At 37.0% G+C, this 18,409-nt stretch overlaps 1 protein-coding gene across 5 annotated transcripts in view; it reads left to right on the plus strand.

Moving 5' to 3' along the window:
• Positions 1-10,994, plus strand: part of LOC105475295 (patatin like phospholipase domain containing 8) — a 53,580-nt gene extending 42,586 nt beyond the window's left edge. For all 5 annotated transcript variants that reach the window (XM_011730392.3, XM_071094629.1, XM_011730388.3 and 2 more), the window contains 2 exons: positions 2,035-2,230; positions 8,763-10,994. In XM_011730392.3, the coding sequence (XP_011728694.2) occupies positions 2,035-2,230; positions 8,763-9,037 (471 nt within the window). In that variant the 3' untranslated portion in view covers positions 9,038-10,994. The remainder of the gene's footprint in view (positions 1-2,034; positions 2,231-8,762) is intronic.
• The last annotated feature ends 7,415 nt before the right edge of the window (positions 10,995-18,409 follow it).

Raw genomic sequence — 18,409 nt, forward strand, 5'->3', positions numbered from 1 at the left:
AATCCTACATGATGTTTTTAATGGGACCTTCAAGCCGGAGTACTAATGGTGGGGTAGATGATTTTCCACAAAGAAAACTACTTGGGAGAATTGATTATATTCCTATATACAAGCAGAGAATAATTGGAAATCAAAATTGTAACAAAAGCAGTATAGTTTACAGTAGATCCAAAAAATTAAGTACTTAGGTATAAATCTAACAAAACATAGAGAATCTGTATGTTGAAAACAGAAGATGAAAGAAATAAAAGAAGACCTAAAGAAATGGAAAGGCATACCATGATTGAAAGATGCTACATGGTAAAGATGTGAGTTATTCCTGAAGTGATCTATAAATATAATGCAATGCCAATCAAAACTCTAGTAGGACTTTTCAAAAATTATACAGTCAGATTCTAAAATTTATATGGAAGGGCAGAGGAATGAGAATAGTTTAAACAATTTTATTATTTATTTATTTATTTACAGAGTCTCGCTCTGGTACCCAGGCACAATCTCAGCTCACTGCAACCTCCACCTCCCAGGTTCAATTTATTCTGTTGCCTCAGCCTCCGGAGTAGCTGGGACTACAGATGCGCACCACCACCCCCAGCTGATTGATTGTATTTTTAGTAGAGACAAGGTTTCACTATGTTGTCCAGGCTGGTCTTGAACTCCTGGGCTCAGGCAATCCGCCTGCCTCGGCTCCCCAAAGTACTAGGATTACAGGCATGAGCCACTGCACCTGGCCTAAACAATTTTAAAAGAATAAAAAGTTTCAAGGAATCACACTACTCAATTTAAAAACTTACTCTAGAGGTACAGTAGTCATGGCTACTGTATCAGTGTGGTATTTGCATAAAGATAGATATATAGATAAATGGAATTAAATAGAGAGTTCGGAAATAGATCATACATATATGGCCATTTGATCTTTGACAAAGATACAAAAGCAATTCAATGGAGAAAGGATAGTCTTTTCAGCAAAAATTGTGTTGAAACAATTGGTCATCTTTCTCTCTCCCTCTCTTTTCCCCTAACCCCCCACTACACACACAAACACACCCCAGAAACCGTGACCTAAACCTCGCACCTTATACAAAGATAATTCATAATGGATCACAGTTCTAAATGTAAAACAAAAACTATGAAACTTTTAGAAGAAAAACTTGGTGACCTGGGTTAGGTGAAGACTTCTTACAATTATACTGAAATCATCATACATGAAATTAAAAAATTGAAATTGAAATTTTGAGGCTGGTCTTGAACTCCTGGACTCGAGTGATTCTCCTGCCTCGGCCTCCCAAAGTGCTGAGATCACAGGCATGAACCACCATGCTCAGCGTATTTTTCTAGATTTTAAATACAATATAATGTTGATGATGTAACATATTTTCATATGGTTCTACAGTATATTTTATTATAGTTTGACCATAATTTTATCTACTTTTATGCTAGTACATTTTTATAGTGCTCTATCAGCATATTTTATTAATACCTTTGTTTCCTTTTGAATTCTTCAAAATAATCTTGATTATTGATAAATACTTAGAAATATAAAGTTTTGTCTATGTTGTTTACATTGTATCTGCTTTATAATGAATGTGATCCATTGAAATTGTATTGTTAATAGAATTTCAACTAACTTAGAATTATTTGGTTATATTTGACTTGTGAGAGAAGAACTAATTTTAATTGTTTGGTAGAACCACAGTTCTTTCTGTTAGGCTTTAAGTAGAACCTGTATTAACCACTAAATAAGATAATGTGTCTTTGAAAAGTAATTCAGTTCATTTCAATATTTTTTAGCAAAATATGCAAAGCAACTAAGAAGTTCAAAGAACTTTCATAATAGGAAAGGAAAACTTAATAAGAAGTTTCTTTATGAGGCCAATGAGTCTTCACATGAATTTTTTTGCAGCTGTAGTCTATAAATAAAGAAATGTACTTTTAAGGAACCTCTTAGTTTTAAATAATTTATTTAGCTTATTACATAGTTCAGCTTTTCCTGTGAGTCAGTTTTAAGAGTTTCTTTTTTTAACTTGTATTTTGCAGGATGGAGGTTTGCTTCTGAATAACCCTTCGGCTTTAGCTATGCATGAGTGTAAATGTCTTTGGCCAGATGTCCCGTTAGAGTGCATAGTATCCCTGGGCACCGGACGTTATGAGAGTGATGTGAGAAACACGGTAACACACACAAGCCTGAAAACCAAACTTTCTAATGTTATCAACAGTGCTACAGATACAGAAGGTTAGTCTTGTTTACTGTTTAAAATACTTCAACTTCTAGCATTCTAGCAGTTTTTTGGTGGCATATGTTGGTCCTAACTGCAAAGGCATATGATATGTCTGTATTGTGGGTTTAGGAAGGATATGGGAGCAGACATTTTGTTGTTTTCCTTTCTTGCTTGTTTCTTCTTAGGTGACTAGAACAGAGACCGTTTTCCATTTGAAAGCTAGTGCTCCCTTTGCCCACTTACTGTTGGAGAAGTGCCTGAAGCTGGATAGCACAACATTTTGTTGGAGACTCTGAAGCCAGTTAAGAAAGGGAAAAGCAACAAAAGGAGTCAGATTGGTTCAAACATATACATGATAGCAAAGATTTAGAGTAAAGGGCATTCAATTATTTAATACTGTGAAGGCAAACTGGAATGAGAATGTGCTCTGCTTTTACTCTTGCTGCCCCTATAGTTTAGTCTTCATACAGAGGCCAAAGTCATCCTTTTAAAATGCAAATTAGGCTGGGCACAATGGCTCACACCAGTAATCCCAGCACTTTGGGAGGCCGAGGCTGTTGGATTACTTGAAGTCAGGAGTTCGAGACCAGCCTGATCAATGTGGTAAAACCCCGTCTCTACTAAAAATACAAAAAATTAGCCAGGCATGGTGGTGTGCACCTGTAATCTCAGCTCCTTGGGAGATTGAGGCAGGAGAATCACTTGAGCCTTGGAGGCAGAGGTTGCAGTGAGCCAAGATCACGCCACTGTACTCCAGCCTGGGCTACAAAGCAAGACTCCGTCTCAAAAAAAAAAAAAAAAAAAAAAAAAAAAAATGTCTGTCTCCTTCTTAAAACCCTCTTTCAAGTACCTTCTCTAAAGTGTGTCCAACCACCCTTTAATTCTTGCTGTTCACCAAACTTGCTAAGCACTCTCCTACCTCAGGGACCTCTGTAGTTGTTGTACTCTCTGTCTATAAGGCTATTTCCCCAGATAGGCACTTGACCCTTATTTCATTCAGGTCTCTGTTGAAATGTCAGAGGGACCTCAGAGAAACCTTTCCTGACTGCTTTTCCATCTTCCTTATCATCTCGCTCTAATTTCTTAGCCTGCTTCTTTTTCTCTTTCTCTTACAGCATTTATCTCATTATAATTATATATGATATATTTGATTGTTTACTTATCCTTCCGTCTCACAAGAATGCAAGGCAAGAATGTATCCAGTTTACTTTGACTTATCCAGTTTGCTGTTGACTCCAGTGCCTGGCATATAGTAGGCATTCTGTGAGCGTATGTTGAATTTCTGGTTTTGGCCTTGTGTTTGTGTGTGTGTGTGTGTTTTTCTTAGAAACAGGATCTCACTTTGTTGCCCAGGCTGGAATGCAGTGACAGTCATAGCTCACTGCAGCCTCAAACTCCTGGGCTCAAACAGTCCTCCCGCCTTAGCCTCCTGAGTAGCTGGGACTACAGGTGCATACCACTGCACCCAGCTAATTTTTTAGACCTTTTTTTGTAGAGATGGGGTCTCCCTCTGTTGCCCAGGCTGGTCTTGAGCTCCTGGCTTTAAGTGATCCTCCTGTCTTGGCCTTCCAAAGTGCTAGGATTACTAGCATGGGCCACCGGGCCTTGCCTTGAGGTTTAGCTTTCCTTATTTTACTATTTTGTTTTTAGTTATTGGGTGAAACGTTTTATTAAATTTAAAAAAAAATTAACACTTAACAGCTCCTTGTATTTGAACCTCATTCTTTTCATATCAGCATATTATTGGCCAAGTCATTAACATAAGTGAGAATCTTAAACTCCCCACTGAGGACTTTTATTCATTGAATGAAAACCCAAAAAAAGCTCATATGCTAGATTTTTCACTATCTGAAATTTTGTTGCCAGATCAGTGAAATACTCTTTTTTTCCCAGCTTTATTGAGGTCAGACTGACATAAAAATTGTATATATTTAAGTTGTACAATAAATTGTTTTTATTATAAGTATACCTTGTATAATGATTCCCATAATCCAGCTAATAACCTTATCTGTCACCTGACATAGTTACTATTTTGTGTGTGCCTGGTAAGAACACTTAAGATTTACTCCCCTAGCAAATTTCAAGTAAACAATACGTAATACATTGTTATTAGCTATAGTTACCATGCTGTACGTCAGATCTCTAATAGGTAGTCATAACTGAAAATTTGTACCCTTTGACCAACATCTCCCCATTTCTCCCACTCCCCAGTGTCTGGCAACCACCATTCTCCTCTCTTTTTTTTATTTCAACTATTTTAGATTCCACATAAAAGTGTTACCATGCACTACTCGTTTTCCTGTGTCTAGCTTAGTCCCCTTAGCAGAATATCTTCCAGGTTCATCCCTGTTGTCGCAAGTGGCAGGATTTCCTTCTTTTTTATGGCAGAATAGGATTCTTGTGTGTGTATATACTGTCGTTTCTTTATCCATTCATCCATGGACACAGATTGTTTTCATATCTTGGCTATTATGAATAATGCAGTGAACATGGGTGTGCAGCTATTCCTTCAAGATAACGATTTCATTTTCTTCAGATATATACCTGGAGTGGGATTACTGGATCATATGGTAGTTCTCTTTTTAATTTTTTGAGGAACCTCCATACTGTTTTCCATAGTGGCTGTAGCAATTTACATTCCCATAAACAGTTTACAAGGGTTTCCTTTTCCCCACGTCCTTGCCAACACCTATTATCTCTTGTCTTTTTGATAACAGCCAACCTAACAGGTGTAAGGTGCGATCTCATTGTGGTTTTTGATTCACATTTCCCTGATGGCTCAATAAAATATCCTTACCATAAGCCATTTGCTGAGACAAGTGACTTTAGTCGGGCAGTCTCATAAGAGTTAAGTCTGTACTTTTTGCAAACCATGTAATGGGCTTATTTAGAATTTTCAAGAAACATGAAATGTTGCCTCAGTGTACCTGCACTCTAGTTAGAGACAAATGAGTAAAAATTTAATAAACTCAGTTAACTTTGAAAAAGATATAACAAGAATTATATTGAAACATGTACTTACTGATACTAAATTGCTCTTGGCCTACAAAAACAACAATTTCATAGGGTTTAATATGTGGTGAATTGCTAAATAAATGGTAAATGATTGTAAGTGATTAAGACTATGAATTAAGAAGAGGAATGAGAAAACTTGATTGGTGTAGACAGCTTATAAGATGTAAAGTAGACTTGATGTGGGTCTTAAAGGATATATAGGATTTGGAGATTTTAAAAGAGAGTGAAGACTTCCTCTTCTGGACATCATAAAATATTAGTGACCAGATATTTCCTCTCACCTTAAACAACTAGAAAAGTAGACAGAACAATGGTTTTCAGACATTAGATAACAGGTAACATAAGACAGTGATCTCTGAAAGGAGAATGAATGAGGTCATCACTGTTAATGTCCAGTTTGCTGCCTGAAAAGAGTTTCTATACTATAGCATAGGGAGGGGGCACCAGAAAAGTAGGGCAGTCTCTTAGAGTTGGAGAAACAAAGTTTGTAGTTCAAGGAGGTCAAGGAAACTAAAATTTGTGGGCTATGTGCAAGATCTGAACAGTGAAAACTACCAAACATTACTGAGATAAATTAAAGACCTAAATAAATAAATAGATATACTGTGTTTGTGAATTGGAAATCTCAGTATTGTTAAGGTATCACATCACAAATTGATCTATAGATTCAATACAATTCCTGTCAAAATCCAAGCAGGCTTTTGAGGGATAGAGATTAACAAGCTGATTGTAAAATGTATATGGATATGCAAAGGACCCAGGATAGTGGTCTCCAACCTCTTTGGTCCCAAGGACTGGTTTCGTGGAAGATAGTTTTTCCACGGATCGGGGTGGGGAGGGGAGGGATGGTTTTGGGATAATTCAAGCACATTACATTTATTGTATGCTTTATTTCTAGTATTACATTGTAATATATAATGAAATAAGTATACAGCTCACCATAATGTAGAATTGGGAGCCCCGAGCTTGTTTTCCTGCAACCAGATGGTCTCATCTAGGGGTGATGGGAGACAGTGGCAGATCATCAGGCATTAGATTCACATAAGGAGCACACAACCTAGATCCCTTGCATACTCAGTTCACAATAGGGTTTGCACTCCTATGAGAATCTCATGCCACCACTGATCTGACAGGAGGTGGAGCTGAGGCTGTAATGCAAGCGATGGGGAGTGACTGTAAATACAGATGAAGCTTTGCTTACTGGCCCTGCCACTCACCCCCTGCTGTGCAGCCCAGGGGTTGGGGACCCCTGACCTAGAATATCTGACACAATTTTGGAAAAAAGAAAAAGTTGGAGGACTTACATCTGCTGATTTAAAGACTGTAAAACTACTTTAAGCAAGGAACTGTGGTGTTTGAATATAGACATATAAATCAATGGTATGTAATAGTCCAGAAATTGATTTATACATGTAAACTCAAAAGACTTTTTACAGAGGTGTTAAGGTAACTCAGTGGGAAAGGACAGACTTTTCAACAAATGGTCCAGGATGATTAGATACTTATATCCACAGCGTTGACCTTTATCCCTTTGCACCATACACAGAAGTAACTTGGAATGCATCACAGTCATTCATGGCTACTATGCAGAAATACAATTGATTTTTTTCTATTGACCTTATATAACTTCAAACTTGCTGAACTCACCTATTCTAGTAGCTTTTTATAGCTTTCTTAAAATTGTCAACATAGGCAACCAGGTTGTCTGTAGAGTTTTACTTCTTCCTTTTTAATCTACATGCCCTTCATTTCCTTTTAATGCCTTACGGCACTGAAAAGGACCCTCCAGTACAATGCTGACTGGAAGTCGTGAGCCTAGACATCTTACCCTGTTCCTGATCTTAGATGGAAACCTGAATCTAAGAGCTGAAACTATAAAACTTATAGAACAATATGCTGGAGAAAACCTTAATGACCTTGGGTAGGTAAGATTTTTTAGATATGACATAGAAAATATGAACCAGAGAGGAAAGAAAGAGATAAATTAGACTTTGAATTGTAAATTCTGCTCTTTAAAAGATACTTTTTATGAAATGAAAAGGCAATTCATACACTAAGAGAAAATATTGGTAAAACATGTATCTGACCCATCATGAGGTATAAATTTATAATCAGATTCAAAATATATAGAGAATTCTCATATACATGTATATATGTATACATACGTGTGTATATATAAAAAATATAGGCCAGGTATGGTGGTTCACGCCTGTAATCCCAGCACTTTGGGTGGATCAGTTGAGCCCAGAAGTTTGAGAGCAGCCTGGTCAATAGTGTGAGATCCCATCTCTACAGAAAAATAAAAAACTATCTGGGCATGGTGGCACACACCTGTAGTCCCAGCTACTTGGGAGGCCAAGGCAGGAGGATCACTTGAGCCCAGGAGGTGGAGGTTGCGGTGAGCCATGATTGCACCACTGTCATATATATAGGACACAGTGATCTCAGTGAAAAAATGGGCAAAAGATTTGAACAGACACTTCATTGAAGAAGATATACAAATGACTAATAAGTACATGAAAACCTTCTCAACATAATTAGTCATTATGGAAATGAAAATTAAACCACAAGATAACACTACGTCTGCAATGCAAAACTTAAGACTTGACATACTAACTTTGGGCAAAGATGTAGAGCAGTGAGAACTCTAATATATTAGCGGTTGGAATACAAAAATGGAAGACAGTGTGGCAGGTTTTTTTTTTTTTTTTTTTTTTTTTAATAAGCATACCCTTTACCATATGAACCAGCAATTTTATTCCTGCGTTTTTGCCCAAGGGAAATGCAATCATGTGCACATGAAGACTTATGTGTAAATGTTTATAATAGGGTTATTTCTAGTAGCTAAAAACTGAAGAGAGCCAGACCAGAACTGCAGAGAACAAATTGTGTTGTATCTATACAATGGAACACCATTTAGCAATGAAAAGAAAGGAACTACTGATTTATGCTACAACATGGATGAATCTCAGAAGTATTTTGCCATGTAAAAGAAGGTAGATACTTGTGATTCTGTTTGTATGAAATTCTAGAAAAGGGAAAGCTGGCACCAATTATAAAGAGGCTTAAAGGAAATTTTACAGTGATGGAAATGGCTATGTCATGATTGTTGTGCTTACACAAGTGTATACATTTGTCAAAACTCGTCAAACTGTACAGTTAAAATTGGTGAATTGCACTGGATGTAAATGATATGTCAATGAAGATGATCCCAAAAAATTAAAAACAACAAAAAAAGGAAGATTGGAAAGGGCATTTCAGCAGTGGTGAACGGTATGACCAAAAGCATAGAGAGAATAGAACAAGTAAACTAATTTCACAGAATAATGTGTTTTGGAAGATGAATTTTATCTTGTAGTTTTACCCATTACTATGGATTACTTCTACTGTTAGTTTGAATAATGAAATTAGTGAATCTTTGTAATGTGCCTAAAAAGAAGATAATTTTAAATAAAGATAAGTTAACAGTTCATTGCTCACTTTATCCCCTCTTTTCTTCTCCCCCTATCCTTTTCTTTTTTGCTTTAACAGAAGTCCATATAATGCTTGATGGCCTGTTACCTCCTGACACCTATTTTAGATTCAATCCTGTAATGTGTGAAAACATACCTCTAGATGAAAGTCGAAATGAAAAGCTGGATCAGCTGCAGTTGGAAGGGTTGAAATACATAGAGAGAAATGAACAAAAAATGAAAAAAGTTGCAAAAATATTAAGTCAAGAAAAAACAACTCTGCAGAAAATTAATGATTGGATAAAATTAAAAACTGATATGTATGAAGGCCTTCCATTCTTTTCAAAATTGTGATGAGTATATGCATATGGCCTCATAAATGAAGCCCTGTTCAGAAGGTCCACCACATTCAATAAGGAATTGTGGGATTCGACATGAGTTAACTTTGAAATACTTACGAATTCTGGAGAATCCTGAAAAAGATGGTGCTTTGACCAGCTTGCACAGTACAGAGAATATTCTTGGTTACAGAATTCATATGGGAACTAGACTTTTAAGATGTTAATAATTAACTAAGCTTTAGTAACCTTACTGTGCTAGTTGGTTTTAGTAGATGTTGGTGTTATATTGTTTGATGTTTGAAAATTTATTAATATATGTGCCGAACAAGAAACCGAAAGCTATATTGTACTTTGTGTTTTTACTTTAGTCCTCATAATCATGTTAAATTTATGTGATCATTGATTTTATTTCATATGGAAAAGCTAATTTCTTCTTAAATTTATGTTACCTAATCTCACTAGCTATGTTCTCCAATCCACACTGCCTTTATTGTAATATCGTCTAAATAGATGCAGAAAATGGAATTTTCTCTATTAAAGTATTTTACATTTGAAATATGAAAGAACCAGATACAGTTTTCTATTCAAATATGTTTATTTTAACATTGGTTAAAAAAGGTGAAGTTCCAGTCAACCACTTTTTAATCCCTAAAATTTCAAGATAATGCTGTATTAACTTTTCCAGATCTAACACTAGCTTATTCTTCCCTGTTATAAAATGGTTTGAACTTACTGAGAAAATATTCCTATCATTAACAAAAATAAACTATTTAAATAATCTGTTAAAAGGCTAATGTCATTTTAAAATTAATTTTTGTTCATAATGTAGCTCCCCTTTAGCCTTTGAATACACCTGGCAGCAGTATGCTTAAAAATTACAAGTTAGGGCATGGCATGGTAGCTCACACCTGTAATCCCAGCACTTTGGGAGGCCGAGGCAGGCAGATCACCTGACGTCAGGAGTCCAAGACCAGCCTGGCCAACACGGTGAAACCCCGTCTCTAATAAAAATACAAATATTAGCCAGACATGGTGGCGCACGACTATAGTCCCAGCTACTCGGGAGGCTAAGGCAGGAGAATGGCTTGAACCTGAGAGACGGAGGTTGCAGTGAGCCGAGATAGTGCCAGTGCACTCCAGCCTGGGCAACAGAGCAAGACTCTGTCTCAAAAAAAAAAAAAGAAGTTACCTTTCTTTTAACTCCTTTGAACTGTCTGGATTTCACAGAAGTTGATAAGATGCACTTACATGGAACATTGTTTATGCCAAACAAATTCATCTTTGTTGTATCTATTTGTCACATAAATCCTTACATGGAATATTTAGATTTCTCAAGAAAAATGAAACAAAGGTAAGTGCCACTTGTTTTAGACATATAAACTAAAGCTAGACCCGGTTGCCCAGATAGTCATACTGCTTCTTTACAATGTCAGTTCACAGAGGCTGTGAGATGTGTTTCAAGGAGTGGAGTTGAGAGTCTGGATGCTAATCCTGTTTTTGCTGCAAGAACCCTTCTGTTTGTGACCTTGAGGAAGACAAATGTCTGTAGACTTTGCGTATCCCATTTGTAAAATGAGGAAAGCTAACTGTAAAATTTTCTAACATCTGAGTTATATCAACTTTAGATATAGTATAAAATAGGAAACTATCAATGATTTCTAAAGATAATATAAAATAGTCCTTTCAGACCACAAATATTACATAATAACATGCAGCTAAGAACTTGTAAATGCAAGAAAAATACAAATAATTGGAAATCAGAATATTTCTGGGAATTCTTCATAATAAAGCAAATTTCAAGCACAATAAAGTAATATTTATGCATATTTACATGTTTGCACCTCATCATGAGGTCAGTCTAGTCTTAAACTGATGTAGTTCATCTGTTTTAAAGCTGAAGTTAACTATTTCCCTTATTTGTGCTTGACTTATTTCTTTCTTAAATAATGCATTACACAAGTGAACTCTGGCCATGGCTTCTTTTCTTTTTTTTTTTTTTTTTTCTTTTTTTTAAGTTTCCCATGTATACAACTCTGTCCTTTTTGTACTGACACCTAATATAAGCCATGTAGCATGGCGCCTACATATGCGCCGTGCCATCCCTATTTCTTTAGCTCTTTTCACTCTCGAACAAAAGGCAAACCCAGATGTGTGGTGCACCAGTTTTCAGTCGTTCTTGTCCTCATTTGTATTTGAAACTGGTTATCTGAAGAACTGTAATTCACCTGAGATAACCTCATTTTATAACAAGGCCAGTGCTTGCTTTATCCAAAGGAACCCAAAAAGTAAATTCTGCAAATAATACAGAACAGCAATAGGAAGAGATGTGAAAAAGAATTTTCAGTCTTATACAGGTAAAATATTTGCCCTTTTCAAAAAGGCAAAGAGGAAGAATGGTCTATTTTATAAATATAAAAAATTCCTCAACTCATGTCTTCAAAATATAGAATAAAAATTGTTTTAATGCTCAGGTTTTCCTGAGTGTCTCAGAAGTCTTATTTCTATAGTAAATGGTGTACTGGTAATATTTCAGTTCCATTCTTGTTGCAGATACTATTCTTTATTAAAAATAGTACTTCACAGCCAGGGACAGTGGCTCAACCTGTAATCCCAGCACTTTTGGAGACACAGGCAGGCGGATCACTTGAGGTCAGGAGTTCGAGACCAGCCTGACCAAGATGGTGAAATCTCTACTAAAAATACAAAAATTAGGCCGGGCACGGTGGCTTACGCCTGTAATCCCAGCACTTTGGGAGGGTGAGGTGGGTGGATCACCTGAGGTAAGGAGTTTGAGACCAGCCTGACCAACATGGTGAAACTCCGTCTCTACTAAAAATACAAAAAAATCAGCTGGGTGTGGTGGCGGGTGCCTATAATCCCAGCTACTCAGGATGCTGAGGCAGGAGAATTGCTTGAACCTGGGAGGCAGAGATTGCAGTGAGCCGAGATCACGCTATTGCACTGCAGCCTGGGCAAAAAGAGTGAAACTGTCTCCAAAAAAAAAAAAAAATTGGGCATGCTCCTGTAATCCCAGCTACTCGGGAGACTGATGCAGGATAATTGCTTGAACCCGGGAGGCGGAGGTTGCAGTGATCCGAGATCGCACCACGCACCACTGCACTCCAGCCTGGGCGACAGAGTGGGACACTGTCTCAAAAAAAAAAAAAAAAAAAACTTCAGATACAGTTGTCCCTAGAGGCATTTGGGCTAGATGGGATTTCCCCTAGAGGGTGGCGAGAGCCGGGCCTGGGTTATAATTACACTATGCACTACTTCCTCCTAAGCCACATTTTTTTTTTTTTTTTTTTTTTTTTTTTGAGATGGAGTTTTGCACTTCTTGCCCAGGCTGGAGTGCAATGGCACGATCTCGGCTCATTGAAACTTCCACCCCCCGGATTCAAGCGATACTCCTGCCTCAGCCTTCCGAGTAGCTGGGATTCCGAGTACCTAGGGCCACCACGCCTGGCTAATTTTTTTTTGTATTTTTAATAGAAATGGGGTTTCTCCATGTTGGTGAGGCTGGTCTCGAACTCCCGATCTCAGGTGATCTGCCTGCCTCACCCTCCCAAAGTGCTGTGATTGCAGTCATGAGCCACTGAGCCGGGCCTGAAAGGAATCTTTTGAGGGGAAAGGGAGTCACAAAAGTATGCAGTCTGAGGGCATAAAGGGGAATCTCACAACTTTGTTTTGGTGGTAGAAGGGAGGGGCTCCCTTTGAGCTTTTTTTCCCCCAGCAACTAGTAACAGCTGAGCTGCTGATTACCGGGGTAGCTAGGATCTCTGAAGTTTGAAGTTCAGAATTGTACATAACCCGCTATGCCCTAGAAATGGTCCTAGTCACACTTTTGAATATTTCACAAGCGTCCGTGCCAGTAATGTGACTAGAACATAGATAACATTTGAGTGCTTGCTGAGTACCAGGAACTGAGCTCAGCAGGTTACATTAAATTGTCACAGTAAGCCTACAAGGTGAATAGCAGTATTATCCCTTTGTTAGAAAAAGTTGCCCAAGATAATTACAGCTAGAGAGCGATAGAGCTAGGACCAGTCCATTGTCTTAGCCAGAACTCTTCCTATCTCTCTTTCCTGGAATGTCCTTTGCTGGAATGTTGTGAAGTGACTTCAAATCCAGTTTACTAAACTGAATCTGTGAAATTTGGGGTTTAATCAGTGAAGAAATGTACTTGTCTCAGTAAATGTCCTCTCAGTCTTCGTAACTTCAGAGGGTTTTTCTTTTTTTGGAAAAAAATTATTATAACATCAAATTATGTGAATACTCCTCTTTATCTCTTCATTTAATAACACAGTGGTCTTACCCATCTCCTGGAAGGTTTGCAAATCTGGGAGTGGGGAGAAGGGAGATTGTCTGGGGGAATCACCAGCATTTAGTACTCCAGGAGACAGATAATAAATAAATGGAATACACTGGGCATTGGACAGCCCCTCGTAATGAATAATTCTTCCACCCAAAATACCAACATTTCTCCCTTTTAGAAACTCGGAGCTACTCATCCATAAAATGCAAGTAATGAATTTCTTCCCTGAGAAATTGAAGGTATACTTTGCCCAGTTAGGGTGCATAAACCATTTGTAAAATTCCATTCCAGATCAATCCCAACTGAATTATTTTTGCATTCATTGCTCCTTCTTTTCCTTTTTTTTTTTTTTTGCCAAGTTTAAATACAATCAAACTGTTCACTTAATCTCACTTTTTTGGAACAAATCTATGGCAATTACTCTTCCCTGACTAGGAAATAGGAAGGAGGGGATCACATTTAAAAAAACAGTTTGTTCTGTTCCTGGCAGGAGCTATCTACCATCCAAAAAAGATTCATAGAGTACAGATGTCTCTGGGCTAAACTGTTGGCTGTGTTGGTCCAAGGGTTTGATAAATGTCTCTCTCAGAAGTCACACTGATTGCTTTGTTTATTATAACCTTTATTCAGCTTGATGCGAGTGGATTGAAATTCATTACACTTCACAGATATGCATTATTAGCTTGGATAATTATTTTGATAAAATAAAGTGTTGACTGTAACGTTGACTTATCTTCATGATAAAAATCTTTAACATTCTTAATATAGATTCATTCCTTGCCTCTGAACAATATAAATTTTGAGATGGTATTTTAAGGACTTCGGTCTGATTGAATAGCAACAGGTTATATGGTCCAAAATGGTTGAATGTTCCAGTAATAGTTGTAGCTAACATTTATTGCCATTTATCTTCACAACAACCTTACGAGGCAGGTACCATCATTATTCCTATTTTATATAGTAGCACTGAGATGACAGCGAGAAAAGTCATATTTCTCGACTGCTTCCTCAATATCAATGGAAAATCATAAACCATATCATTAACATGTCTATATAGCAATCTTTCAAAGATTTTCTAGAATTACAAATACTTTAATATCCTTTCAGATATTGTAATGTAATCTACATCACATTTAAATAATTTATGTGTACTACTTAGGCAATTTTCAAAGATCAAACCAAGATAATGTACCCATCTAATAGAATATAAAATAGTTAACAAGTGCTACTTGGTAGTGCTCTTTTTTTTTTAACTTTTAGGTGTGGGGGTACATTTGAAGGCTTTGTTACATAGCTAAACTCATGTCAGTTGGGTTTCTTGTACAGATTATTTCATCACCCTGGTATTAAGGCCAGTACCCAATAATTTATCTTTTCTCTTCCTCTCCCTCCTCCCACCCTTCCCCATCAAGTAGACTCTAAGTGTCTGTTGTTTCCTTCTTTGTGTTCATAAGTTCTCATCATTTAGCTCCCACTTATAAGTGATAATGTGGTTTTCTGTTCCTGCATTAGCTTGCTAAGGATAATAGTCTCCAGCTCCATCCATGTTCCCACAAAAGACATGATCTCCTTCTCTTTTAGGCTGCATAGTATTCCATGGTGTGTATGTACCACATTTTTATTTATCCAGTCTGTCATTGGTGGGCATTTAGGTTGATTCCATGTCTTTGCTCCTGTGAGTAGGGTGGCACTCTTTCTTACAGCAGACACTACTACTGACTATGTTTGTAAAAGATAAAGTGATTAACAACAATCCAAAATTCTGTCCAATTATCTGAGAAGAAAAGAAGGTTATATCATCTTATATTGCACAGTATGCCCAACATATCTTGGTCTAGAAAAGTATTTAAAGTAGTATTTTCATTAAATTGGCTATCAAAGTAATTTTAAAAGAACGTGAATGCAATTAAAAATAGTCCATACCTTGACCAAGCAACATAATACTAAAAAGGAAAAAAAGAAGCCACCAAACGTCTTGTAGCAAGTTCTGTGTCATCTATATGAATACACATTCACCTGTAGGAATCTTGAAAAAGCAAGCGTCTTTCATTCTGTGTTATACATTTGGATCACATTTTTGAAAATGTTGTAGGAGAACAGTCATTGTGCTTTTGTATTTATGGTAATTATGAACACCCTAGGGAATTCTTAATCAAAAGTTTTTCAATTTGAAAAAGGTAAACAAAGTCAGTGTAATTTATACCACACTCTGCCTTTCAGATTTGGTCTTGAGAACACAAGTTTTTGAAAATAATGCCAGTAGAATTAAGAGTTATTTAAAACTACAATTTTTTTTTCTATTTTTTAATCATTGAAACCCCAGTCTTGTAAATCGCAGGTGCTGTTATTTTGCTAGTTTTGAATGAACACGTTTGGTATCAGGATGCAGTTAATCCATACACATCTAAACATGCCCTTATGCTTCCATTTCCTATGTTGAATTATGTGAAAAAAAATGCCCAAAGCTGACACTCAAAAACTGTAGAAGTGGTAGAACTTTAGACGATGTTAGTATATAATGCAAATATCTGGTTTTTATATGCATATAGAGTGTTACAAGAATATACATACTTCAAAGGTCTTGATGAAGTTTAGATAGTATAGAATTTTGTAATATAGTTTTTTTACCATTCTCATTTTTTGAGCATGGGAAAGTAGCTATGTCCTAATCTGGTATGTGTCTGCAATAGCACCCAGGAAAGAACCGCGACATCTGGTTCATCACAAGCGTAATCAAGCTCAAGTGAGATTAAGAGCTCAACTCCAACTCTCTTTTGAGTAATTTTCACAACCAAAAAGTTACTTTAAAAAAAAAAATATATATATATCTTGTATGCACCAGAATGTTAAGCCTTGCAATCATTTGAAAACACCTGCAAAAGTCACAATCTCAATATTAAAACATGCACCTGAAACTTGTATTTGCTTTTTTCTGAAGTTTGAGAGCAAAAGGAGGGAAAGTCCTCATTGGGCAGTAAATAATTGAAATTGCATAGTTTTCTTTGTTTTATCTAACTATATTATGCAATCCCAACTCAACTTGCCATATGCTGCTTAGAAATACCTCACAGCTTGTAGCGTGCTGCTATTATAGACACATTATAAGTCCTTAATATTTTTCTTAAGTTAGGCTTAACTGAATCATCTGCCTTACACAATTATAGGGAAATGGGAGAAATGCAAATGCTTTGAAATGTACTTTTTGAAAGAATTTATTTTTAAGATACAAAATGGGGCTTCTCCCTTGTGCTGGTAAGTAGAATCACAACTGGAACCTTTTTCCTGAGTGTGAGCTGAGAGACCTTCTAAACAATAGAAATCGCACATTTCCTTTCGCCTAATGCCTAAGGTAAATTTCATTCATACTGTTTGGTGTCATAGGCGGACTCAGTTTGGGCCTTCTGGGCACAGAATAAAAGGTTTCTTTTGCCTGAGAATGAGCTTTGAATAATCTTTTTGACCAACATCTGCTAATTCTATAGCAGATGGGTTTGTGGTACAGATTATTTCATCACCCAGGTATTAAGCCCAGTACCCAATAACTATGTTTTCTGCTCCCCTCCCTCCTCCCACCCTCCCCCATCAAGTAGACCTCAGTGTCTGTTGTTTCTGTCTTTGTGTTCATAAGTTCTCATCATTCGGCTCCCACTTATATAAAGTGATAACATATGGTATTTCATTTTCTGTTCCTGCATTAGTTTGCTAAGGATAATAGCCTCCAGCTCCATCCATGTTCCCGCAAAAGACATGATCTCTTTTTTTTTTATGGCTGCATAGGATTCCTTCTAATTTGGAATCTTCATTTTGTCAGATTGAATATTTTTATTGGGCTCTAACAAACTTACTCTCACAACAACTACATTCCCTTATGAGGGCAGAGCCCTCATGACCTAGATACCCCTCATTTGCACCCCTCTCCCATTGCATTGGGAATTATTTCCAAGACATGAAGTTTGGGGGACCATTCAAACCACGGCACAAATGGAACAAAATGGATTTCATTGTTGTCCAGTTTTGTATCTAGTTTCTCTAAAGTCCCTCAACAGAGCGCACAGGAGGTAACAAGTTTTGTGTTAAATATTTAAAAGGTATATTTTCTGTCTTATCTTGACAAACATATCATCATAAAGACCTGGAAGTCCAGGTTTGAATTGAGAATTCTCAGACTCTTCAGAATTCTGTGCTGGAATATGGTGACATGGAAACAGCCAGTCCATGGCCCACCCGACTTAGTCCTGAACTTTCAAAAGCTTCAAGCAAACTTGGGTGAACTTTCCAACCCACAAGCAAGTTATATCAACATCCTGCAAACCATCCCCACACCCTTGCATCAGTTGTCTATGAGGCTTTCTGTTGTGTATACCAGCAGAGCAGCCCACTGTCTGTTATGTGGGGAAGGGGCTTTTCCAAGTCCCTACAGAATTCTTGGATCCTAGGTACCCAGATATGTTCTAGAAGGAGAAGATGGTAGCATTACCTCTAGGAGGGTCAGAACAGGGCTTTCTTAAAGCACAGGGTCCAGGGTAGAGCAGGGCTTCTAAAATACTGAATTTGCTTGTATTTTGTGAATTTTTGACATTTAAAAATATTTCAATACCTTGCATCTATTAGGATAGCTACTCTCCAAAAACAAAACAAAATAGTGTTGGCGAGGATGTGGAGAATTTGGAACCCTTGTGCACAGTTGGTGTGCAATGTAAAATGGTGCAGCCACTATGAAAAACAATATGGTGGTTCCTAAAAAAAATTAGAATAACCATATGATCTAGCAGTCTCACCTCGAGTATATATTCCCAAAAATTGAAAGATCTCAGAAAGATATTCATAACCCCATGTTCATAACAGCATTATTCATGAGAGCCAAAAGGTGAAAGCAATTAAGTGTCCATCAACAGATGAATGGATAAACAAAGTGTGATATATATGTATGATAGAGTATTATTAAATAGAAAGGAAATTCTGACACATGCTACAACATGGATGAACCTTGAGGACATCATGCTAAGTGAAATAAACTTATCACAAAAAGACAAATACGGTATTATTCCACTTATATGAGGTACTTAGAGT

Source organism: Macaca nemestrina, chromosome 4 (assembly GCF_043159975.1).
Source record: "Macaca nemestrina isolate mMacNem1 chromosome 4, mMacNem.hap1, whole genome shotgun sequence".
Lineage (NCBI taxonomy): Eukaryota > Metazoa > Chordata > Mammalia > Primates > Cercopithecidae > Macaca > Macaca nemestrina.